Here is a 27506-nt window from a genome sequence, read left to right as displayed (position 1 = left end):
ACTATCTGCAGTATCTACGGGTCTTGTACAGTACGCCCTGCTTCTGAGAGGCTAACTTGACTCTGGCTTCGATGGAGCCTCCGTGCTTGAACTAGTAATGTTGGGAAGATTTCTTCCTTTGAAGGAGATTAGATTGTCATTTTGATGCTTACGAAATTCAACAGTCCTTTGAATCGCGAAATACGCCCACATTGTATTTCTTGTGGTTTTCTTTATCTATGTTCTCAGAACGAGATCGTTCTGTAGTCTTTCGAAAGTCTAAACTATTATAATGAAATGAACCAATAATATTTTTTGTGTTAATTAGCTGGGGGTGATGTGATTTTCCAGAGTCTGACCACCAACCCGATCACGACAAGTACAAGTCCTATTCCTGACATGGCGTAGAAGAGAATGGGAAGGTTTTGTCTTAGCGACAGTGCATGCCTGGTCTCGCTGGCCAGTTCGTCGGATATCAAAACCTCTTGGCGGAACCACAGCATCGGCATGTAGATGTTATCTGGCAACTTGTCGAAGTACCTGGAATTAATTTAAATAAGGTAAAACAGTTGATAATCCGACTTAAACGAAAAACATATTGAAAGTAACATATTTACCAATAAAAAGTGACAATAGCTTTTATAATACCTTTGTCTAATTAAATATGTTTTTTAGTTTATTGTAAAGTGGTAATTGCAGTTCAAACGAAAAAACTTTAGGAATGCGACTTTAAAAGTCACAACATCATAATGAAAGGGCTTCGTTTACGCTTCATAGAGGGGTTGATTGGCTAGGGACCATCAAAAAATACTCCAGGTTCTAGCAAATAAATATGTAAAAATTTACTAAAAATTGTTCCTCCAGCAAAGCATTTGGACAAAGTTGAGCCAATATGAGGTTAACCAAGAAGGTGTGCTCTTTGTAGGACAAAAGCTAAAGTGCATACGTCAAGGTGGGCTGGGTTAAGTCGGAGTGTGTGAAGGAAAAAACTGTTTTTTTAAATTAACATAAAAAGCTATTTTAATAGCAACTAAGAATAGTGATACTTAGAGCATAGATATTAAAAAATAATAATACAAATTTTTATATTATGTATCTACTTGTTTTCATTGAAATATAATAATAATATAATAAATGTATGTATTTTTCTCCGTCTTAAATTTGCACACTGTTTACTTCCTGCAAACACTATCTAAAGGCGAGATAGGTGAATAAAAAATTAAAGAAGAACACTTATTTTTCTTTTCAGATTCAAGTTTTTTTTAATCATATGGTTATGAATTGTGTGTCTGAAAGGGTTCAACAGGTTAGGTTTATATGTTGGTTTTTTAATCGCTTTCAATGACTATATCAATTTTTAAAGGTGTGTTGAAGTTATCAAGGAACCAAAAAAAATGAATAATTTTCGTTACCTTATTCCTGGAATGCGCTGAACTAGGATATTGATTTGAAGTTGTGCTTTCACATAGAGGGGAACACCAGTACTTAGTTCCAGCGCCATTTGAAATCTGTCCCTGTTCCTGAAAATAAAATTGATTATAGAAAAATAAAATAAATTGTTCATGCACAATATATTTTTAGAGAATGGTAGAACGTAAAGCTTTCTCTCTGGACTGCTGATTCCCTGTGAAGTTGAGTTAATATGACGTTTACATCTATAATAGTTAGTTTAGTTTACACATATTTTCATGGGTTAGGCTGGTTTATGAAAATATTTTTTTACGACCTGATTACAAAACATCGACTTTTTTCTATTTTATATAAGTGTAATATGCATGTATTATATATACACGGTGTCCGGAAACTCGTAGTACAAGCGGAAAACTGGAGAATCTACACCACATGGGGAACCCAAATAAACATAAAGTTTTTTGATTTGAGCATTTTCACAAAAAAAATAAAAATATTTTTCGGCTATTTTAGGGTTAAAGTTTTTTTCTGGTGTTTAGGGTTGAACAACAGATGTTTTAACCCTGCAGAGCAGAAATATGTTATGTTTACACTGGATTAAATGAAGGGTGATTTCAAAATAATGCTTCAAATCCGAGTTTCTTCATTTGTTTTACTTTCAAATAGTTTTAATTAGTTGGGTACTTTGATCTTCTGTAATAATTTATAAGAATTTTACTAAAAAAAAAAAAGATCAACTTCTAAATCGATTTACTCGATAACGAAAGCTCAAATCAAAAAAAAATATACTACAAAATCGACTCCAAATGTGATGTAGATTCACCAGTTTCCCGCTTGTACTACGAGTTTCCGGACACCCTGTATAAACCTTTCGGAAGAAATTTTCTAAATGATAGTGAAAACCCTAATAAAATTCGTTGCGCAGTTTAGTAGAACTAAGCGCACAAACAGACAGGCGCGGATAGCCACCCTATTTTATACAATTAAGTGATTCCCCTATATTTTGCTGAAACATGTCGAAAAAAAAGAATTCTACAAAAAAAAAAAAAGAAAATACCGAAACAAATTCAGAAACATCTATCACATAATAAAATATTTAAATTTGGATTTGTTGATTTCATATCTAACCGAGAGGGATTGGGCTTACTGTTACGACAAAACCGAGGTACATATTACGTCACGCGTACCTCGCTAGATTTCGTTCGTTTTTACGGGCTTTGAAAACTATTTCAACCATTATTATTTTTTGTAAAAAAAAAATAAATACTGGTATTTAAGTTAGAAGGTCAAGGAAGATAAAGAAGAACAATCATTTAAAAATATATTTAATATTGGTTGGAATTACTTATTATAAAACTATGTTTTTGAAGCATTTAAAAAAATACAATTTGTGCAAAGAAACTTATTATCTAAATGACAATTATTTATTAAAAACCTTTTTCAGGGAAGTAGGTACAATCATAATATTTAAAAAATGCTAATAATAAAGTCCTAATAAACGCCATGATTTAGCATTTGAAAATGAAATAAATCTTTACCATTATAAACCATTAAAACGGCCACGATCTTGTAACAGAAACGGAACGTACAAACAAATAATGCAAATCGGTCGAAAACAGGTAAATAAAATAAATTAAAATATGGTAGAAAAATACAACAGCTTTCTGATAAAAACATATTTTTTGCATGAATTAGTTAAGGTATGCTTAGTTATAGTGCCCATTTTCAAATAATATTTAATTTTTATATTTTAACCCGAACATGAAAAACCACAACACAGGCTACATCGTCACATATAAATGCACGCCACTGTAATTTTTTTTTTTTTTTTTTTTTTTTTTAAAGAAAGACAAACATTCCCGGGTTACGAATAACCCAACAATGTTTGAAAATCTCCTACTACCACCACAGAAAGCCGAAAATGTTGCTTGTGTTGTGATGGAGGACTTAGCCAGCCGAGGAATCGAACACGCGACGCTCGGGTGAGACCCAAGCGCTATGCCCACTCAACCACTGACCGGTATAATGTAGATATAATGTCCTAAATTACATTAAATTTTTACGCAAAGTTTGCAACCAACGTGAAAATAATTAATTGATGTGTAAAGAATTAAACAAAGAAATAACCTGTAATAATTATGAAATACCTGCACGAACGCATTGAATGCACGAACGGGACAAGAAATTCAATTTGTATACGGAAGATTTCCCAAAGATAAGCACGCAAATATTACGTAGGCCATTTATAATAACATCGATTAATATTCATTTGCATTTTTACAAGTGGATATTATCAATTTCAGTCATTTTGTAGGCACCGGACAATATTAAAAATATTCCTAGAAATTCGAAAAACCTCAGATATCTGTTGTATACAGAATGTCCGGGGTAAAGTGGACATACAAAGTGATTCTATACGATGAGAGAAGTAAAAAAGAAAATTAACTTTTTCAAAATTACATTTTTTTTCCACTCAAAAATATTTTATCTTATTTACCTGAAAACTACCTTAATACGTTGGAATTTCGAAAAAAAAATGTTTATCTTCTTTAATTGTATAATCACTTGTAAAGCGCACTAACCTCCCGAAGTTAGTGCACTTTACCCCCGGACACCTTAAAATTTTTGGAATCCAGCGACATTTTTGATGTTTTTTTTTTGATTTCTCGTCTGAGTGACGACTTGTGGAAGAATTTTTTTTGCTTGGTTTCTAAAAAAAAAACATAAAAAAGTCACCGGATTCCAAAATTTCGTTTACATTTTTTACTCCAAATAATGTTAGGAATCACTGATTAAAATAAGTCAAGTACGTCCCTTAACATCCTGTATATATTTTACAAAATATCACATTATAATAAGGGAGCCACTATCTTACTTTTGGTTGCGTATTATAAAACGTTTTGTATAAAATATATTTTTGTACGATTTAATTTTATTTTTAAATGTTTAATTTTATTTGTTGATTCTGATTGGTTGATAATCCGATATAATAATGTTATTCCAGTAGAAAATAGTGAAATAAATAAAATTTACGCTGTTAAAAAAGTGTGTATGAAATACTTTATAATAACTAATTAATTTATACACTTTTAAATTTGTTTAGAAACGACGATGGACTCGTTAGATTAATAACCAAAAAAAAAACAATTATTTGATAATTTTCTGATTACCGTACAAACGCCCTGTATACCTGGTTCATATTGTTAGAATTATATAACAAAATTGATATGATCAGCCAGTTTACCGTATTATTTAATGAGCGGAAAATTTGTTAGACCAACCGGTCTTTTTTAGTCGATTATAAAGAAATTAGTGATGATATACATACTTAGATTTTTATTTGACGGTGTCTTTTATTTTATGAAGACTACGAAAATGACATAAATACATCATATATTATGTCTGTGCATAAATACAAGTTTTAGTACACCGCCTCGCTACGTCCGATATCGATTTCAAAGAACAATCATTTCGTCAAATTGGCAATATACACGCCAGTAAAATTGATTAGCGACAATAGATTCTAATAAAAAGGTTTGCTCGGGCTCACATTTTAATTAATTCAGACAAAAGATATCTTTCAGACCAATTGTCAGTCAATAATAAAAAAAACAGTACCTTACCGTTTAAACATTTTACGTAAAATGGTATGAAAATTTTATAAAACCTTTTTCATCTATAAAATTTGCAAAGTTCCAGATTTTATTTTTCTAGACGATAAATTAGTAAGTTGCCGACAGATTCAATTGGAAACATCTGATATTTAAGTAATACATCTATCAGAATTAATTAAAATAAACTCCGAGGAAAAATCAATTTTCTGGGCCTGCTATGGCGAATTCGACTGTAGGTCCGTCCAATATGCCTGGCCGCATACGAATATTTTTTTACACGGATTTTTCACTTACGTCGTTAAGGTTCCCACTTTATTTTAGAGTATTAATTTGCTAGGAAAAATTTGACAGTAGGCCCGTCCAATATGCATGTGCCGTTCGTCTCATGTTTTGATACACGCCTTCTTCATTTATGTAGTTAAGATTTCGACTTTATTTTATGGTATTGTGTCGTCTTAACGGTTAAAGAAATATTTTAGAAATATGAAAATGTTTAATTAATTTCACTTGAAGTAAGGAACAAAATGAACTCACTTCACGGAGAAGTCTTTAACGCCATTTGAGTTTTAGTGCTGTGACTTGAACAAGTTGGGTTTAAATCTTTTAATCAATAAAAAATAATATAACACTATTTAACTAAATTTAATTAAATTAGTTAGTATCTGGGGCACAATTACCAAGAAACAAATGTCTGAAATATTAGTTATCCAAAATAGAGCCATAATGAACATAAAAGGGCAGTCCTATGCAGGCGTCAAGGAGAAAAGGAGCCAAGGCGCTGATAATAACTAACACCTAATGCAGCGCCCTTGAGGATTTTCTAGCACCAGGCGTCATTTTGATCAGGGATGGCCCTGGGAATATACATCATATACCTTAAGATAAAAATACAACTGACATGTTGTTAAGTTTATAAGCTGATTATAATTTGCCCAAAAACTGAAAAGGACCTAGAATCGGCGTTTAAGGATCCGTTATAAATGTTCGAAAAGAAGAAGAAGATTAGTAGTTGGGTTGAACGGGAGATACTTAGATACGAATGATAGAGGGAGGGCGCTAATATTAAAATAAACGATTACAATTAATAGGCGTAAGTAAAATCTATCGACATCTTAGTTAAGTAGCATCCAAAGCAGAGGTTCCCAAACATTTTTGCCCCGTAGACCACTTGCCAATTTTTTTTTTCCGTAGACCCCATGCCTGCAGAATATTGAAATTTTCCTAAAACTATTAACGTCCCATGTGATAATCATTTATTTTTTTCGTAAAAAGATTCCCTTCCCTTGCCTGCCCTACAACCGGGTGGCGATATAGTTCCTATGTTTTTGGATTGTGCAGACAGGGGCGCCCTTGTGAGGTATTACACCAAATGAAAATGGAGCAGAATAAGCAACGGGAATTTCTATCTGTAGCTGGCCCTACAGAACTGCCCCTTAAGTTCTTCTCGTCATATGATATCCCATTCTTCAACATTCCATTTCCACAGTCAAAATGTCCTCAAACTTAGTTTTGAAGTCTGTGTGAAGTACATCTAAATGTTGAACGTCATTATTACCCTGGACATTTTTCAAAAACAAGTTGGGGAACTAGGAAAATTCGCGGCTTCCAATGTGCAATGTTTTGGTTCAATATATTAATTCTGACGAGAAGAGGAATGTACACTCTATTGATATACCTCAATAAACAACTTTAAAATATATAAACATACAAATATCAAATAAGTAATTTCTCAGAATATTATTAGTATTATGTAAACTGTGTCATTTACGGCAGGGCTTCCCAAACTTTTTTCAACTGAGACGCCCTTGGGAAGTTGCCATATTTTTGCGACGCCCCCCCCCCCCCGGTGACTAAAAATCTAAGCCTATTTTAATCTAAGCCCCCCCCCCTGAACGGGTCACGTAGTATGGGTACGTTACCTAATAACAATTTGTCAGAAAAACTCCAAATAGTATCTAAATTTTTTATTAGAAAATAAAGAACACAACATAAAAACAAAAATAGAGGCAAACAAAAAAGATAAAAAAGCAATTTTTTCTTTGGTATTAATGAGAAGGATGTGTTTGCTTTTCTGAGCATAGTTTCTCAAAACGAGGTTGAAGTTTCGAAATCGCCACTCTCGTCTCTGCCTCTAAATTTATTTTTGATCTGTACTTATTCTTAATTACTGCAAATGCAGAGAAACCTGTCTCACACAAGTATGATGTCGCAAACGGGAATAAAACCCTTAACGCTGCAGAGCTGATGAAACAATATTCTTGATAAACTGAGCTCCAAAATTCAAGTAGCTTATCCTTATTATATTGCAGCTTAAGGCTGGAGTCGGCCGCGTCAACACAGACAGCCAACTTATTAGCGTCTCCCACACGCACACTTCAGAGCGACCGAGTCCCGCGCCACTTCAGGCGCAGAAAAGTAAAGACCGATAGGTTTACACCGCAGTTCACTGTGAGACTTTTCTGCGCGGCGGCCTGAAGTGGCGCGGGACTCAGTCGCTCCGAAGTGGAAGACGCTATAAAGATTGCCTCACGACGCCCCTGGGATGATCCCGCGGCGCCCCGGGGCGTCGCGACTCACAGTTAGGGAAGCCCTGATTTACGGAACTCCTAAATATTGAGTTGAGGTAAATGATATCGACCCCTGGGGGTCCATATAGACCACTTTGGGAAGATTTTAAATAACAGAAACAGAAGTGTTTTTTTATAATTTTCTAAGCATACTTTGTGATTTTTTTTTATTTTTTTTATTTCATACAGTAAAATTATACTTTCAACTAGGCATCTGAATAGAGATTATCTTAAAAAAAACAGCACCTATTTTTTTGAGTGCTTCAAAATTTAAAGAGTTCAAGAGAATTGTGTTATATAACACTAGAAATTCGGAATGCGGGGTCGACGATTTCAGGTCCGTTTCAGATTTTGAACAAATTGTGGTCAACAGAAAATAACAACTACTGTTGTTATAAAATAATTATTAACAATAATAAGTCGCCTGAAATATCGATATAAATTGAAAATATCTCCCGAGTAAAAATAAATGCCACCAACGGGAATTGAACCCGTGCCTTCTGATGTCCGGTCAGGTGCTCTGAAACCACTGAGCTATGTCAGCTTATTTTATTTTTGTAGGAAAGGCTTTTTTAGTGCTAAATTTCTCACTAGATGGCGTCCGGACATATTTGTTGGTGAAATATTTTTGACTAGTGAAATATTTTTTTTACTAACTTCCGATTTTATTGTCCGGGTTAAATCTTCCCCATAGGAAAAACTAAACCCTTCCACATACTTTTCCACAAATGATCATCTAGTCAATTAACATTATGCAAGTGCATTATATAAGCAAAATAAATACAAAACAATACAAGAACAACATGTCAACTCACCAGAGATCAAATGGGAAAATAATTCACAGACTCCAGATATTTTCATATCAGAGGGTTCGGCTCGGTAGAACTCCTAACAGGGCCTATAAATCCTACTGATCCCTCAACATAAATATTTAAAAAATCTTTCGTTATCCTACATGTATTCAAAATTACCGACTTTTGCATGTTTATATATACATTTTTTGATAGATCTAATACGCCTAAATTTTTAATGAGAGAGCTAGGTATAATGCCAGTAGCCGAAATAACGAATGGTTATATTTTTATAGTCTGAGAATGCCAAATTCTTTTTATTTCATTTCCTAAATCTGTGTATTTTCTTATTTTTTCATTAACAGATTTTTGAAATATTATTATTATATTTTATATATTATAATATTATTTTTACTCGGGAGATATTTTCAATTTGTATTGATATTTCAGGCGACTAATTATTGCTTATAATTATCTGTTATCCTTTATGCCAGTGTTCCGCAAAGTGTGCTCCGCGGCACACTGGTGTGCCGTGGCCATGTGTAAGTGTGCCGCGAGTCCCGCGTCACTTCTCACAAAGTGCTCTGTAAATCGGTTTTTACTTTTCTGTGCGGCGCGGCGGCCGGAGGTGGCGTGGGTGGGACTCGATCGCTGCGAAGTGGTCGTGTGCTACGCCGCTACGCTACATTATCACGTGTGCTACACTACATAAGTGGGGTGCTATTGCTACATTATCACGTGAATCAACATAACATTACGAATTACGACGGCGACGTTGCGCCCGCTTGTTTAGTAGTCATTCGTTAATGCTAGTGTTTGGTTGTGTCGTCACGAACTTAATTGACTTTTTTAATTCATCAATTCATCAAGTCTGTTTAATGCATTGTGTCAGGAAATGGGAGCAGATCATCAGTCACTTCTGTTTCATACAGAAGTAAGATGGCTTTCTCGCGGAAAAGTGCTTTCTCGGATTTACGAGCTGGAAAAGGAGACCCAGACATTTCTAGAAACCCAGGGTTCAGACTTTGCTTCTCTATTTAAAAAAGAAGAATGGGTAGCAAAACTTGCATATCTGATTAAATGATCTGAACAAAAAAATGCAAGGAAGAAATTGTAACATTTTAACGTCTTCGGACAAGATTGAAAGCTTTCGCGCTAAGTTGGTGCTATGGATCAGCCACGCTACCAATGGTAGTAACGAAATGTTTCCAAATGTCATGGCTGCCGATTCAGAAAAAAAGTGCAGGCTTTGATAGTGAAACACTTGGAGCTGTTAGCAGAAAAAATGAACTCATATTTTCCTAAGTGTGACCTGCCACCTATGGACTGGGTAAGAAATCCATTTTCGGAAAGCATTTCCCTTGGACATTTACCAATAAACGAGCAGGAAGAATTCATGGAGCTTAAAACTGATCGGACACTAAAATTAAAATTTTCTAAAACAGAGTTAGCACATTTTTGGCTCCACGTAAAAAATGAGTATCCACTGCTGTCAAAGCGAGCTATTGCAATTCTATTACCATTTGCCACGACCTATTTATGCGAATTGGGGTTTTCAACTCTCACAACGATAAAGTCAAAAAAAGAGAACGCCTGAGGACGATCGACGAAGAGATGCGAGCAGCGTTATCAACGATTGTTCCAAATTTTGATCGTCTGTGTTCAGTTAAACAGGCTCACATTTCGCATTAAACATCTTTTCATGTTATATTGATTTTAATAATATATATATTTTTTTTTTATTATTTTAATATACATCATATGGGTTACATTTACATACATATTTTGCAAAATATAATATTAAGGTTCATATATGGTCATGTATACCTTATCAGAAAAGAGGAGCTCTTGTGCCTGATAAGGGAGCCACGATTCTTACTTAGATTCATAATTCATAATGAGATATAATAATAATAATATAATAATATATATTATAATAATAATATATATATATATATATATTTTTATTTTTGTTTAATATAAGTTTTTTTGGAAAAAAAGTTTGATTTTATTTATTTGTTCTTGTTGGTTCGTAATACAGCGCAATTCGGAAGGGAGATTATTGTAGTTTTTTATGGCTTGGTAAATATAATGGTTTTGCATTTGAGTTGTTTTAAAGATTGGTGTAATAAATTGATTTCCATTTCTCATGAGTTTATAAAATTCTTGATATTCTGTGTTATTTTTTTCTTTACACATTTTTATAATGGAAGTTTGCTTAAATATATCATCAATATTTGGTACTGGAAACAATTTAAAAAGAAATTTTGTTGGGAAAGTAGAGTTTTTTTTAAGTATTACTTTTATAATAATTTTTTGCGAGACTTTTACTGAGTTTAGGTTGTTTTTATAAGATCCTCCCCAACCTATGATTCCGTAAATAAGCAGGGAGTGGACAAGAGCATAATATACATTTTTTAGTATTTTCACATTTAAAATATTTCTTAACCTAACAAATATATATATACATTTCCTTATTCTCTTTACTAACTCCCTAATATGGCTTTTCCATTTCAGATTTGCATCGATGATCACACCAAGATATTTGATTTCAGAAGAAGAGTTGATTACAGTACACATAGGATTAAGTAGTTCACAGTTGATATTGTCACAATTTTCATCATGGATTATGATATTTACTTCGTGTTTAGGTATTTTTTGTAGTGAAAATAATACATATGTTGTTTTTTTAGCATTAAGTGTGAGTAGGTTATTATCAAACCATGATTTTAAGATATTAATACATTCATTTGCAAGTTTGTTAACTAGTTCCCATGTTTGACCTTTTATTAATAAAACAGTATCATCAGCATAAGAGATTAATTCACCTTTGATTTTCTGTTGGAAAATGTCATTTACATACATTAAAAATAGTAATGGTCCGAGGACCGTGCCTTGAGGAATGCCAAATGTACTTGTTAGTGGTGTACTAAAAGTTTGGTTTAATTTTACAATTTGAGGTCTCTAAAATATTAATATAATATTGTTTTTGGTAAATTTTGGTTCGGAGTGGCCACGCTTATTACGAATAATTTTTAGAAAAAAACTTTAGATATGCCGTAATTACTATAAAAGGAAACTTTTTGGCTTGGTGGCGGCGGAAAAAGATGCATTTTAATTATCAATTGCGTAAAATTAAAATTCACTTCTCGAACCGATTCGGTGACAGTTCGCGGTCATTCTGTCACTGTTATGTGATAAATATCAATCATAATTACACAAACCCGGCTAGACAAACCCTGCTTTGCCAAACAAACCATTCAAAACCTGGGATGTTTTTTTAAATTATGATGACATGCAGCTTTCGTAGTTTAACCTCAAAGTTCGCCGTTATTCGTTATAAGCCTGGCCAATCCTATCCAAAATTTACCTTGTTTTTTTTTTCTTTGGTGTACCGTTAAAATTTCTTGATTAGTTAGGTGTACCGTGAACATAAAAAGTTTGCGGAACACTGCTTTATGCTATGCATAAAACCTTCTTCTTATAAACATTAGTTTATCGTTAAAAAAATAATAACTGTTGTTATTATTGTCGGCTGGTCACTATTTGATAGAAAGGTGAACTAACATAATCGGCGTTCAACTTGAACCTTATTAGACCTTTTGCTCATTTGGTGACAATGTTACATTTTTTAAATTTTTGTCAAGCATTCCGAACTAAACTTACTCATCAGGGAATATTCCATCGATTCTATCGGTGTAACTGGGGTGCGCGAGATTGAAGTGCGGGAACGAGATGAAGGCCGGAGACCCCATCCGGCAGAGGGACACGTTCCTGGAGCCCCAGGGGGGGCAGGACCCCTCGCTGCAGAAGCAGGCCTGCTCCGGGTAGTTGGCCCCGTTGTCGAAGGGGGAATCGTCTCCGCTGAACAAGGTGCCAGTAATCCCTTTCACTTCTTTGGTTCCGTTGCGTTGGAGAGTTAAATATCTAGAAAAAGATTAAAAAAATATAGTAATCATTTATTAAAAACTATCGCAGACCCGTGAAAAATCACGTGATATTATAATAATAGGATTATGAAGCTGAAAGATTAAAAAAAAGCATCAGTATTGACTTTCTAAAGAAGAAATTAATCTACCAAATTCAAAAATTGCGAAATCTCTCCAATGACACTGTAAAAATACAAGACACGTTATATTCATACTAGTAGAACCAAAAATGTAGCTCCGCTTATAAAAAGGATAGCCATTCAAGGAATATGTTTATGAATTGGCCGCTAAAGTATGTCCACTGGACCTAGTTCAGTAAAACCACGTTAACTGTCTCAATAACGGTCATTTTTGAAAAAACTAAAGACGAATTTCGAATAAAGAATGATTAATTCGTAAAATAATTTAGGTACCTACCTAATTTATATGATAAGGAGTTCTAGTTTTGTAAATTAAAAATTAATAGGACTTGACTAATGCTAAGCATTATGCATTATTATTTTCTTATACAAGTTCCGTTAGTGAGATACTAGGTACCCAGATTGGCATGAATTTTAGCACTTTCTTCTTATTACGAAAATGAGCTGCTCGGGTTTTTTTTTTAAATAGTTTTTTTAGTGTAAACTGTATTTTCTGATGTCTTCTTTCGCTGGAGATCACACTCGTATTGGAAGCGCTGTTTTAACGGACGATTTGAGATATGTAATCAATGGTATCCGACATAATGTGTCAAGTAAAGAATGGTAAGTGATTCAAGATTGCGCATGGCCGACACATACCATGTTCTGTGTCATCACAATCAATGAATGAAATGATTGCAAACATTGTAAATTCGGTGGATTCTTTTGACAGTGATGACAGTGCAGTAGACTCCACGTTATATGCCGAAAATTTAAAAAAAAGATGTCTAATTATCTACAGTGTTTGTATTAAAATGGACGGAGTATGCCTACCTCACTATTAAAAAAAATACCCGGAATAAATAATAATAGCATCTCCAACAACACGTGATCCCAATTACGTCTTCTGCATGCGAAATGTATCAACAATTTCCCACAATGAACAACAAACAGTGTAAATTACCACGTTAATTGATAAAATGCATTTTACATATAGTTTTGTATTAGTGATAACCGGCAGATGCAATCCGTTAGTCATAAGTCATAAGTCGTTATAATAGTTTGTCTAGTCTATAGTTGGTAATAAGATAGAGCATTATACAAATATATATAATATGCAGAATGGGGTAGACCCTGGTAAAGACCTGGTTTTGAGGAGGTATTAAAAAAACGAATAAACTTGGAGACTTAAAACTTTTTTATTATGATCTGTATATCATCTAATTTTTTCGTTAAGTTTTACAACCAAGATGGCGGCCTTACGCAGCAATACACTGATGTAGTCTATTTCTAAAGTTTTAAGCTGTTTTTCTTGCAGCAACAAATAGCAAAAATTGTGTGATGAAACAAATCTGGTAGATCTGTGATTCCAACAAGTTGGGGCACGCACAGCTCGGATTTCTATGGCCAAATTGAGACGAATGTTCCCTGCTCGACTTGTTTCTCTGTGGGTGACGTGGGATGGCCAGCATGCTCGCCAGATTTAAGCATGTAAGACATTTTTTCTGTGGGGTAATTTGAAAGAGAAAGTTTTAAAACGTCGCCCCCACTTTTCAAAAGCTAGGTAACATCCGCCATACTACCCCTTGAAATGTGCAGAAAAGCAAACAAAACTTCAGAAATAGACTACATCAGTGTATTTCTGCTGAATACCGCCATCTTGTTGAAGTGGTATTCAAAACATAAAGAAATATGTAGAATTATACATAGATCATATTAAAAAAATTTAAGTCTCCAAGTTTATTAGTTATTTTTGTATACCTCCTCAAAACCGGGTCATTTCTTCTGCCCCACGCTGTATTTATACAGCACCCTTGATTAAAAACTAAAATTATAGCGCTTTTAACTCTTGATCGCTCAAAATCAAAAAAACGAAATTGCCCACATTGGGAACCACTGTCCTATATCATTTAAAGATTTCTAGCTAATGTAGTAAACATTGAACATTATTGAATAACCTTTGTAGGAAAATGCAAGACGATTGCATTGTGTAGGTAATTTACTGACGGAAGTAAGTAAATATATGTATAACTTCGTAGTCCTAGCTGCATAAGTACCTACACAAAAGCACGTTGGTTTATCACGCATACAAAAATGCCTATAGCACAATAGAAAAGGCCTGCGCTATGATATTCATGTTAATCGATTACGATTTATAACCTTTATTGCCTTTAATTGCTAGCATCATGTAAAACTCATGATTATTTCTGTGTTCGAGATATCTTTCACAAGTAAATCGCGTTTAAATGGATTATCATAAACAAGAAAATTAGCTATTAAATTCTGCCTTGTAATTAATATTATGAAGTTCACAATAAATTAAAGGTATGGCTACGAGTATGATTGCAACACTTAAATACATATTAATTAAATCATTGAAAAAGAAGATAATACTAAAAAATCTAAATAAAACATGAAACAGAACGAGACACAGAAAATTAATGACGGTCTCAACTGGGAATCGAACCCAATTTTGAAAAAAACGGCAGCCAAATTCACATTTATTTATTTGTTTTAAGGAACATTAACAGTCTTAATATTAATTTAATACACAAAGGAGGATGCAAAAGAAACAGACCAATTATAAACGTACACAGATGGATGATTTGATAATATACAACTAAGAATTTAGTGAATGTAGATTAAAATATCAAAAGCAGGACTAAGTACGAGTAACAAATTTAAAAGACAAACTAAGTAACAAGTATAAAATGGAAGTAGAACAAATTTAATACACCTTAGTAATGCATTATACAAGAATATATGTGTTTATAAGTAGACAGGAGGGATGTGGGAGTGGGAGACAGGTTTTGGCGTTATAGCGGGATGGGGGATGGAATGAAGGAATGTTGCAAGTGAAATTAAAAAAAATAATAAATTAGCAATTTAAAGATAAAATAAGGTAGAATTAATTTAATCATTATGATTTTGTGCTATTCATACCTAAAATGTGATACAATGAACTTCTGTAACGATAGTAACTAGCAGTGAATATGTCAGCATGTATGTCTATATTTGCAAGGTTTTTATTGTACCAACTGCAGTTGAAATTAATTATGACATTAATTTTGCCCTACCTGCGTTGAAACAACAAATTTGCACTGGTCACTGTCTAGGTCTGATAGTCAAAAACTCTTTGTGAAGCCCGAGCATCGCCGGAGAGTTCAGCTAGTTTTATATAAAGCAGACTAGTTTTACCTCGCCGCACGTTGCTGTGGCTCAGTCTGTCTGTGCAGATAGAGAAATAATAGCGCATATTGCAATAGATTGCGCAGTTTAAAAAAACATGTTTTTACCTGTCACAGGTTGCATATACATAATACAGGTATGTAAAAACACTCACGTATTCGAATGTAACGTTGTGTTAAAAATTTAAAGCAATCGATGAAGAACTTTCGCAGATTTAATATTTTAACATTTTATTTATTTAGATATATTTTTATTGATATAGATATAATGTGTCTGGCGGTCGCGGCGGTGCGTTTTATTGATTTTTATACAAATTTACAGTTTTATTCCGAGATTGATGAAAATTTGCACATTTGATCTTCAAAACGAGGAAGTCGAGGAAACGTCTAGGTCTGATTTTAAAATAACTCTGTGTAAAGTCGAGCACTTCAGTTGGTTTACAATAACTTTACAGTTTGTTTTCACAATTTTTGTCGTTGTTTTTTATGTTTCTTTTATATTATAGAGGCAAACATTTGCATTTAGAAGAGGTTAGCAGAAAGCACCATGATGATTACTATATTTCAATATATCCTAACACTCACTCACCAATAGGATGCATGATCTGGGCAACAAGATTGTTGCCCAGATATATTGTTGATATATTAACTGACTCTGTTTACAAAATAAAGCACAATTTGTACCGATGATGAATCTTACACATTATGGAACTTAGGGAATGCATTATTAGTGATTAGTGTCATAACATTGTTTTATTTTCTATTTTAGCTAAACTTTTAGAATCACTAATATTTTTTTGAAATAACATTTCGATTCAACTTAATTACGTAATGCTGTTGAAATGAGATCTCTGAGGCGAATGTGTGGTAAAACCATGTATGATTTTACCACATTATGATTTATTTTTATGATTTTTTCCCTTTACACACGAGTGTTGTTAGACTCTCGTAAAGGTAAATATGTTTTAATTATAATTTGAAATATGTACTTATTATGTTAATTTAAATAATTATCTTGTATGTAAAGTAATTAATCTTGTAGTAAATAAATTAATTAATAATGATAAAAATTAATGATCTTGTGAGAAATGTGGAGATCCGCAAAGAGTGCAAGGCTGATGTAAGCGTAATGAGATGAGTAAGATTAATAAAGGGACGCTTAGATGGTTTGGGCATGTAGAGCGAATGAGTGAAGAAAGGAGTGTAAGGAGGATATATTACGGAAATGTGAATGGTAGCAGACATCGGGGACGCCCGAGGAAGACATGGCACGATCAAGTGAATCAGATACTCGGTCGGGCCATGTCAAGAGTCAGAAAAATAGAAGAGTATGTATGAGACGATGTATGAATGTGAATGAGGCAAGAAGTGTGTGCCAAGACCGAGTTGTTTGGTGATCCGTCCTCTCCTGCCTACATCTGCGGGGAAACAGCGTGATGGTTACTTAGTTAGTTAGTTTAATTACTATAAAAAACCACTACTTTTGTCGGGAGAAAAAATATAAGGTTAGGTTAAATAAAATAATAATAATACTACTTAAATAAAATAATAATAATACTAATGATAATTAATGCTTTTTTAGTCGGCACTTTTCGGCAGTACTTTTTTATAATTTACGTTATTCAACTGTTATTAATACCTTTATTCTAGTTTTCGAGTTCGGTCAAAATAATACCTACCTAGTATTTGCATTAAGTAAATGGTAAAAATTCTAGCCACTCATATCAGGAATACCAACAAACGAAAATGACACCAACAGAAATTATTCCAGCTGTCATCCCATTCAATGAAAGCGAATTTTCATTTTATGTAATTAAAAATTAAAATGCCAAAATTAAAAATTTCCCAATTCCAGTCAGTTTCCTTTTATTGTAATTAAGGTAAATCAGAAGGTTTTATTAAAAAAATATTTCGTATAATCGGTGTACAGCGATTTCGAATATTTACCAATAATTGTAGGATTGGTGAAGCTGAACTAATTTATAAAATATTTGTATTGGTGTCATTGACTATCGAAAACAAATATTGTCAATTTTGTTAAAAATTTGACTATATTTTTTGATGACAAATAATTAAAGAGGCTTCCAGAATTACCTTTCGAATGAACACAGTTATCGAACATCAAAAATTATTAGTGACTCAGTTTTAGATCAGTCGAACATTCAAACAAATGAAATGGACTTTTCAAATAAAGAATTATTAATAAAATAATTATTTTGGTACCTACTTTATCGCTTGTCTGGTGTTATTTATACTTATCCGTTCCAATTTTGAACAATAAAAGTTCATTGAACACGAATAATTTTACGTACGAAGGAATACAATTTCAAATTATATATGGATTTTATATTGGAGAAATATTTTAAAGCGGACAGAATATGGTTTTTCCGGAGTAGATAATTAAATAAATAATTAAAAAATAAGGTTTATTGGATTATTATACATTGATTTTAAAAAAAATCACTGGATAATTAGATGTTGCACGACTTCAACAGGGAAGTAGATTTTTTTATTTTATTTTTTTATTTTTTTTTATTGTTTAACTTATAACATTGTTACATTGTACATAAAATAAGTTAAAAATAAGTAATAGTGTAAAAAATATGTTGTTGAATTTCTACTCCAATGAAGAGTGCTAGCTCTTGAGCTTGGCGTAGGAGTTATTTGACAATTATTTCATGTTTATATCAGTAATTAACATTATTACAGTACAATAAATATAAACTTAAAAGAGGATTGTGACGTTAATTTTGGTTGAAACATGAATTGAAGTTATAACATTTGATAGGTGATATTAATTTTTTTTAAAGATAAATTTGACCTTCTTTTTGAATAAAATAAAATCTGGTATTTTTTTCACTTCTTCGGGAAGACTATTAAAATATATTATGCCTTTGTAAATGTAGTTATTGTGCATTTGTTGTGTTGAAAATAGAGGAATTTGGATGTTAAAATTATGCCTTAAGGATGAGTTAAATTTAAGTTTTTTTACTACAGTTTCTTTATATATTTGTAATATTGCATCTTTTTTATAGAGGTCTTCAATTTTTGGTACTTCGAAAATTTTGAACAATGATGCTGAAGAGAAAGTTGGTTTTTTTTTCAAAATTACTTTGATAATTAGTTTTTGTACCACTTTAACAGAGCTTAAAATTTTTTCATATGCACCTCCCCACCCAATGATTCCATAATTTGATTTGTTTTATATATTTAGCTTCCCAGCGAATTACTACTATGATTGTACTTTAACGTGATAATAAACTGTCATTTCTGTTTTGTGTAAGTTATTCTGGGGTAAAATTCGGTTTATGGGAGTCACTCGAATAACCGAAATTGAACTTGATTTAGACTAATTTAGGGCTGGGGAATCCGAATCTGTAAGAATTAACTGGGATATAACTCTAAAGGGGACGCGAGTGGGCGTTATTAAAGGGTCATTTTTTTGTTATAGAAAATCACAGTTAGGTTAGGTTATATATATATAAATTTAATATTTACAAGATTTTAAATAATAAACTACAAATCTGGCAAATGATATTTAATTTTCTGAATTTGCCATGCATTGATATTATTATTATATGGCAACACTTTTTATTTTTTGGTTGGCACTTCTGAAATGTGAGACTAATAAATAGTCACTAATTTGATTTTCTTATGTCATAATTGATAAATAAAACATGGTTTCTATGTATCGCGTACGAAATTTCAAAACCCTATAACTCAGTTAATAGTGCCGACCCCCACCTAATTCTACAGATTCGGATTCCCCAGCCCTAAATTAGTCTAAATCAAGTTCAATTTCGGTTATTCGAGTGACTCCCATAAACCGAATTTTTTCCTTATTCTGATTAGGTAAATATTATTGGGTCGTTAGCGAACCGAACAGCAATAAATTATTGTTTAATATATTCACGGAATTCTTCGCTTGTTTCAGGAGTTACATGTGAAATCGCATAAGAATTTTAACTGTTCCTAAACGTCTGGAGCCAGTGAGACTATGTTATCCCTAATTGGGGTATGTTGTGAGGCTGAAAGTTGTAGGGAAGGGAAGGAAAAGAAAAATTAAGGTGTGGAAATACCTGGCTATTCAGATCTGGTCACCAAACACGGCCAAAGCCATTTCAATTCCGAATGGTAATCTTACACCTGTACTGAGAGCATCTCCCACTCTGGAACGTGCCCAAAACATAGTAAATATTATTTTTAATTAGTGATTTGTGAAATAACACACGTTAATCAACATTATTCAACCCGCGACCACCAGCTTGCTTGTCGAGAGCCATACCCCTCGACTAATCATTAATCATTAACATTGCTGCCGATGATTATACGAATACTGATGCTTATGCAATAAAAGTGATTCTCATCTCAGACTGACCTATTGACTCCGTCACACATTCTGTACACGTGTAAATATATACATACATGTAATCAGTAATCAAACTGTAAAAGTCCATTGTTGTAACGTTTCATGACACTCGTGGAAGAGCAGCTAGCTCACACAGAAGTAGCAGATTCGAAACCCAGTATTACCAAAGACATTTTCATGCTCATTTCGTGAATTATATGAAATTGAATAGGGTATTTTCGTAAAGTATGGACACCGTTAAAAAGGTATAAAAGGTACAAACGTTATTTTTCTAATTCTGATCATCGAATTAAAAATATGTAATTTTAATATTTTCATTCATTGATTTTAATCTAAAACCGCATATTCCTAAATACTCAAAATGGCTACAACGTCATTATGATTAAAGATAACACTACTTAGTCTAGGAGCTGAAAAGGGTTGTTTTAAAATAAATTCTGGTAGCTCTGATTTTTTCCACGTTTATGTGTTTTGGGGTATTGCCAACAAAAAATGACTGGAATTTGAATCATCCCCCAAAACAAGATAAAATTAGGGATGCCAAATTCCCTGGTTTTCATACAATACATATTTCACACTAATGATAAAAAAACTTTTTTTAAATATCTTTATTTGCGATAACGAGCTTTTATTGATTGTATTCTGTAAAACTGTCATAATGCTAAGTTATTTGAAGCTTTTAACCAGAGGTTCCCAAACATATATGGCTCACCGCCCACTTTCTAAGTATATTTTTCTTCAACGCCATCCCATTCGAAAAGAAGGAAAAACCATCGCAGGCGAAACATTTTTGAAAAAAGTGAAAGTTACATATTTGCAAAGAGAAGGTCACTATACGTTTTGCAATATCACGACCACATTTTCCTCTTGTAATGATGGAAGTGGGTGGATTTACAAAATTCTGTGATATATCTAAATTATCAAAACAAACAAAAAAACCATTGATTGAACGGTTCATATGCAAGATCCTTGCAATGATGTACCTGTTGATTTCATTAATATATGTATATTTTTTTAAATTCCTCTGACCCCCATTTCAGCCTTTCATCGCCCCCTTCTAGTCTTTTACCAACGCTCATAGTCCCTCGACGCCTAGATCTTCCAACACAACGCCCCCAAGGGAGGGCGATATCGCCTACCTTGGAAAGCACTGCTCTACACAATATTGACACTATTATTAATAATTTCAAGACTCTATAAAACGTATATAATAAATATCCATAGGTACTGAAGTACTGAAGACGTACAACTTCAAACAGTACCTACAGTTTGTCATAAAAAGTTGATTTATGACAGTGTAGTTGCGGACGTGCGATTGGAAAAATCCGGGGTAGGTTGTTTACAACTATTATTTATGAGATATGTTATGACTAGAGACCGGATTATATGCAACAAAAATAGCCCAAAATATGCATGCAAATATGCAATAAAAATAGCTAAAATATGCACGAAAATCCATAAAAAGGGTCAAAATATGCAACATGAAATAATACAGGAAGTCGTATTTTTACATATTTTTTTTATTTTAGTAAGCTATTAGTTCTCAAGGGTAACAATTATATTTTCGAAAATATCAATTATAAAATGTATTTAACAATAAAATTTAGAATTTACCTTTAAACACGTATATGACTAAGAACTGTTCTAAATGTTCTGTAGACAAATTGTGTCTACGATCGCTTAATATATTTTTGTAAGCGGAAAAGGAACGTTCTACGTCTACTAATGTGGCTGGACAGAATTTAAATTTGGGTGCATTTTTGAACTTATTGTTCCGGGCAAAATTTCACCTGCCCCATTGATGAAGTTATCAATTTAGCACAAATTGTTAAACAAAATATTATTCAGTATGTTTTCAAATTTTTCTTTGAGTTTACTCGGGAATAGCTTTGGAAAAGAGGAATTCATAAGGCGAATTTCCTTCATAACCTGAATAGATGCATTCAACGCCAATCCATGAGTTTCAAGCGTTTTTATACTTGCAGGTATATAGGTATGCGAAATAAGTGGTAATCATAGCGAAGTTTTTTTTTAATACTGGCGTCGTCAAACGATTCTTTGCACTGGAAAACTGCCAAAGCCTCTGCACTATCGAAGTAATTGATAAAACCCTTGATGGCTTTAAAATGTTCATGGTAAAACATTGCAGCTTCGATCCATGTACCCCAACGTGTTATTTTATTTTATTTATTTATTTATTTATCGTTTCTTTACATTGTATCTTTTTTTTTTAAAGTTATAATTTTTAACCTCACTAGGACAAGCCTGTGTTGAGGTTAATAATTTTACAAAATATTAAAAAAATAGTACAAAGATTATAAGAGATTTAAAATAGTACAAATATTAAAAAAAAATAATTCAAATATTAAGATAACAATATTGTTACATTGACGTTTCTGCGAATTGGATACCTACATGGTACCTATCAGCCTATTCATTACAATATAATGCTGTAAACATGTAGGGTGACCATGATATTTAATTGCAATAAAAATGTAACAAACTATTATTTTTTTTTTAAACAGAGAAGAAAGAAAGAGAGAAAAAAACATTTACATTAAAAAAAGAAAAGGATGAAAAAATTAACTTATTCAAAATATTATGCCACAATTTAAAAGGACAAAGATGAAAGAATATGTTGGAAATCCTCGGATGGCAGAAATAATTTAACATTCTTTTTAAATGTACACAAGGAATTTGACGATTTAATGTGATCTGGAAGGCTATTAAATAAAAGTGGAGCCTGGTACAAATAATGTCTCTGCCCAAATGAGGATTTAGGGTGAATTGCCATAAAGTTCAGACCAGAGCCAATTCTTGTAGTACGAATTTGTTGCGTTCTTTTAGCAGAACTAATATTGTTAAAAAATCTGCATAACGTTTGTAGGATAAATAGTTGTTTTAAATTCATGATATTACATTCCTTATAAAGTAACTGTGTAGGATATGTAAATTTTTTCTTATACATAACTTTGAGAATCAGTTTTTGGGCAATATTAAGTGGTTCTATTACAGTCTTCAGGCAGGAACCCCAGCACACTATATTATATGAAAGTAGGCACTGAATTATAGCAAAATACACTGTTTTTAATTTTTCCTTGTCTAGTACATGTCTGAGATCTTTAAAAATATAGATAAGTCTCCTAACTTTATTTACTAACATTTCGACATGATCATTCCACCTCAAAAATTTATCAATTTTTACCCCCAGGTATTTGAGGCTGTCTACACTTTCCAAGGGGTTGCAGTTACACGTTTGCACACAATTGTGAATAATCAAATTATGAGAGGTAGATGGCTGACTTTTATAAGAAATGCTAAAAGTGATGTATTTGGTTTTTTGTGTATTTAAAGTTAAAATATTATTACTCAGATAATTATTAACTATTCCTAAACCTGTATCATATTTTTCAAAAGTTTCACTCCAATTTTTACCCTCAAATATTAAGGCAGTATCATCTGCAAAACTAACAATGTTACCTGGAATTTTTAGACTGCATAAATCGTTTATATAAATAAGAAATAATATTGGCCCGAGTACACTACCTTGTGGTACTCCAAATGAGATAGATTTACTATCGCTTAACATTTTATTTATTTCTACTTGCTGTGTTCTATCACTAAGGTAAGATCTGAACCAACCCATAGCTGTATTATCAATGCCTAAAGATAATAATTTCTTAAGAAGCAACTCGTGGGAAACCGTATCGAAGGCCTTTGATAAGTCTAAAAATACCGCTATAGCTTTGTTGCCATAGTCCAGTGCGTTTATAACTTTGGTCAATACCTTTAATATAGCATCACTCGTACTTCTGTTCTCTCTGAAACCAAATTGGCTGTCGGAGAGTATTTTGTATTTTTCTAAAAATGATACTAATCTTGACTTAGCCAGTCTTTCTATTATTTTTGAGAGAGTATTGAGCAAAGATATTGGTCTGTAATTATTAACATTTTCGTGATCTCCACCTTTGAAAAGAGGTATAATCTTGGCATTTTTACAATGGGAAGGAAATATGCCATTCTTAAAACTAAGATTAACAATATGAGTTATAGGACCAGCTAACTCATAAACATGCTGTTTATACACCATTATACTTAAGCCATCGATACCACAGGAAAAAGACATTTTTAATTCATTTATAACTTTAGTAACTTCAAAAATGTTAGTAGTTTTAAATTCGAAACTATCTCCTGTAACTTGAGTACCAGGTTTAAAATTGTTAACAAGATACATTTCGTTGGTTTTATTAGCACTGCACAAGTTTTTTGCGTATGTAGGACCAATATCACTGAAGAAGTTATTAACATGGTTGGTAATTATATGTGGATCCTCCTCCAATGAGATAGTTTTGTTATTGATTACTAATTTTTTTATGGACACTTGCTCCTTTTGAATATTTATGGCTTCCTTTATAATCTTCCACTGTTGCTTGTTATTACCGTTGACTTTATCCAGTTTCCTTCTGTAATACGTTTGCTTTGTATATTTTATAATTTTTGTACACCAGTTTCTGTATCTCTTATAATAAGCCAGCAGTTGAATATTATTAACCTCTCCTCGACATTTGTTGTGCAGTTTGTCGCGGGTTCTAAGGCATTTGATAATTCCATCATTTATCCAAGGTTTTAAGTATTTGATGTTATGTTTTACACTTTGTACCGACGAGCAACTTTCCACGTGCATTTTTAAACATTTTACGAAGTTTTCAGTAGCTGAATTAACATCTTGCGATGACAGGACTGACTGCCATGATTCTTCTTTTAATTTAGCCTTCAAAAGAATGTTATTTATGACGGTTTTGATTTTTTCATTTTCCTTTGCTATTTTCTTCTGTCTAAAGCTCATAAATCTCAGCAATACCGCATCATGATCTGTTATGTCAGTAGTGAAGACAGCTCCCTGTGGTTCAAATTTAGATTTTACCATAATGTGATCGATGCAACTTGAAGCAGTAGACGAAACTCTTGTAGGTGAAATTATAATAGGCTTTAAGCCGTGAAAAGCCAAAAGTGAGAGGTATTTTTGAGTTTTTATACTGTTCAAATCTAATGTATTAATATTTATATCACCACATAAAATGATTTCCTTATTTTGTATAGATGTAGAATCAAGTAGGACACTCAGTGATTCAAGGAAACTATCTATATGAGTCTGGGACGGAGATCTGTAAATGGCTATTAAACATATATTATTCGATATCTGCATTCTTAAGCAGTTTGCTCCAGGGAAAACAATTTCCTCAACAGTCGCCTGAACATTTTGTTTCACGTAGGCAACTACACCATCGTTTTGCAAATAGTGATTATTTGTATTGTAAACTGTGTATCCTGGGATGCTAGGTATATTGATCAAATTTTTTAGCCAAGCTTCTGTAAAAACTAATACCTCAGGACGATGTTCTATGCCATCAAGCATAGTTAAGGTTTCATCAAAGTTTTTACTTAAACTTCTAATGTTTAAACAAACTAAAGAAAAGTTTGAATGTTTCAAAAAATTTTTGCAAGTAAATGAATCTTTAATAGTTAAATTAGGTTCTGTATTGTCATCCAAATCAATGTTTTTTCCTAAATCGATGTCCATTTTTAATATATTAAATATTGTCGGTGCCTTTTACCATACAACTTCTAAATTCTATTGAGGTCATCTTCGTGTTTTATTTCTTTAATTTTTTTTCCTTCATCTTCTTTCATTAGAATTGATCCATTTTTAAACCAAATATATTTGTATTTTAATTCTCTTCCCTTTAATTTGGCTTTCCAAAGCAGTTCTTTAAAATAAGGAGATAGCGATTCTCCTAGGAATATCATTTTCTCACGGTTTGAGATCACCTTCTTGTTTGCCAATAATTTTGATCTTGTTTCTGGATTTCTAATTTTTAAGAGAATTTTTTTCGGATGACCTGGTCTTCTGTCATATTGTCTTATTGCTGATGTAATATCCTCTGTACTTATTTGGATATTAGCACTTTTTATTAGGTTTATAGCAGTTACTTTGGGATTTTCATCTGTCTTTTCCTCAATTCCTGTTATTTCAATACAGTTATCGAGGTTCGACTGTTCTAAACAAGCCAGTCTGGTTTCTAGATGTTTAATAATTTTACTTTTATTTGTCAAATCATTTTTTAAGCTTTCGACTTCTCCTTTAACTTCATTCATGGAGTCCAAACGAATTATTATGTCATCATACTTTTGACAAATAAATTCGGTAGTTTTTTGAAATTCAGACATTTTTTTTTCAATGTTTTCGAGTATTTGGGTTTTGAGTTTCTCCAGTTTTGTGTCTACGAAAGACGCAAATTTAGTAAAAGTATCTTCTTCTGGGCTAGTGTCTTCGGGGGCAGTGTTCATTTTGTTTTTGGATCTTGTAAATGTATTTAGAGTATCTTGTTGTTGAGAGCTTGTTTTTTTGTTCGAACTCATGGTCACCCTTGCAGTAGTTTTGGTAGAAACAATAAGATGCGCAAGCGCCGTCAAAGCGAAACAAGCAAGCCGAATGGCCCGAGTTTTAAAGATGGCGGTGGAGTTGGCCAATCACAATAGATTCACTTATACAGTAAACAGATGTCAACTTCACCGTTACTATTTCGCGATGTTAATAATTTATAAATCACTTGAGTAATTTCGCTTCAACGCGCAAAATTCTTATCACAATTGATGCAGTGAACACTTAGTTAATGTCGCAACTGACTCGAATTGAACCGTTCTCCGATATACACAATTAAGCCAAGTTTTCAACGGGTCACTATTACTGTGTGCTACTTTGATTGTTGTTGATATGAATATTGATATGGTTATTACTGGCTCAGGAGGTAAAGGGATATTTGGCAGTTTTTCTTTGTAGGCCTTTATACGAGCAGGCGCCTTAAGAAACACTTTCTTTGCTGATGAAATCAGGTTATTTACATTTGCAAACGTGGATCTCACTTCTTCGGCGAGTCTGTGAATTCCGTGAGCAAAACACGTCACATGAATCAAATTGGGATAAAATACTTGGAGGGCTTTGCCTGCTTTGATCATATAGGGGGCAGCATCTGAGAGCAACACATACACATTTTCATCCGCAGAAGATTCAGGAAATATTTTTTTTATACCCTCATTCACAAATCTGGCGATCGTAGAATGATTTGCCTTTTCAAGTTCTCTGCAGGCCACCAAATAGGAAGGTGAAGGTTCAAGTTTTAATGCACCAACAATCAAATTTGCAATGAAACGGCCGCAAGTGTCGGTGGTTTCGTCAGCTGAAATCCATATGATGTTATCCTTGAGTTCATTGCGTATTTCTTCCAGCACATGTAGATAAATTGATGGTATGTAATTTTTACGTAAAGTAGATTCATCCGGTATATTTTGATTTATGCAATATTTTCTGAGAAAATCTTTCAAGGCAGGATTTGTCAGTTTGTATAGAGGGATATTGCTTGCAAAAAATGCTTTACATAGATCCATGCTAAAGTGATTTTGTTGTTTACCTTTGGAGGTTACTTTACTGTTACTGCTACTTGCCACTGTAAAAACTTGTTGTCGTGGGCCCTTCTTCTGC

At 32.9% G+C, this 27506-nt stretch overlaps 1 protein-coding gene across 1 annotated transcript in view; it reads right to left on the bottom strand.

Annotated features, from left to right (window-relative positions):
- Nucleotides 1-299: 299 nt before the first annotated feature.
- LOC149423218 (protein croquemort-like) overlaps nt 300-27506 on the bottom strand; it is a 36421-nt gene continuing 9214 nt past the window's right edge. Inside the window, exons 7-9 of the mRNA XM_089633065.1 lie at nt 12028-12288; nt 1392-1493; nt 300-519 (exon numbers count right to left, since the gene is read on the bottom strand). Of these exons, the coding sequence (XP_089489191.1) occupies nt 300-519; nt 1392-1493; nt 12028-12288 (583 nt within the window). The remainder of the gene's footprint in view (nt 520-1391; nt 1494-12027; nt 12289-27506) is intronic.

Source organism: Hesperophylax consimilis, chromosome 6, assembly GCF_061612785.1.
Source record: "Hesperophylax consimilis isolate HC1 chromosome 6, BYU_Hcon_1.0, whole genome shotgun sequence".
In the NCBI taxonomy this organism is placed as follows: Eukaryota; Metazoa; Arthropoda; class Insecta; order Trichoptera; family Limnephilidae; genus Hesperophylax; species Hesperophylax consimilis.
Note: the sequence above shows the minus strand (reverse complement) of the source record. Positions and strands in the feature narration are given on the sequence as shown.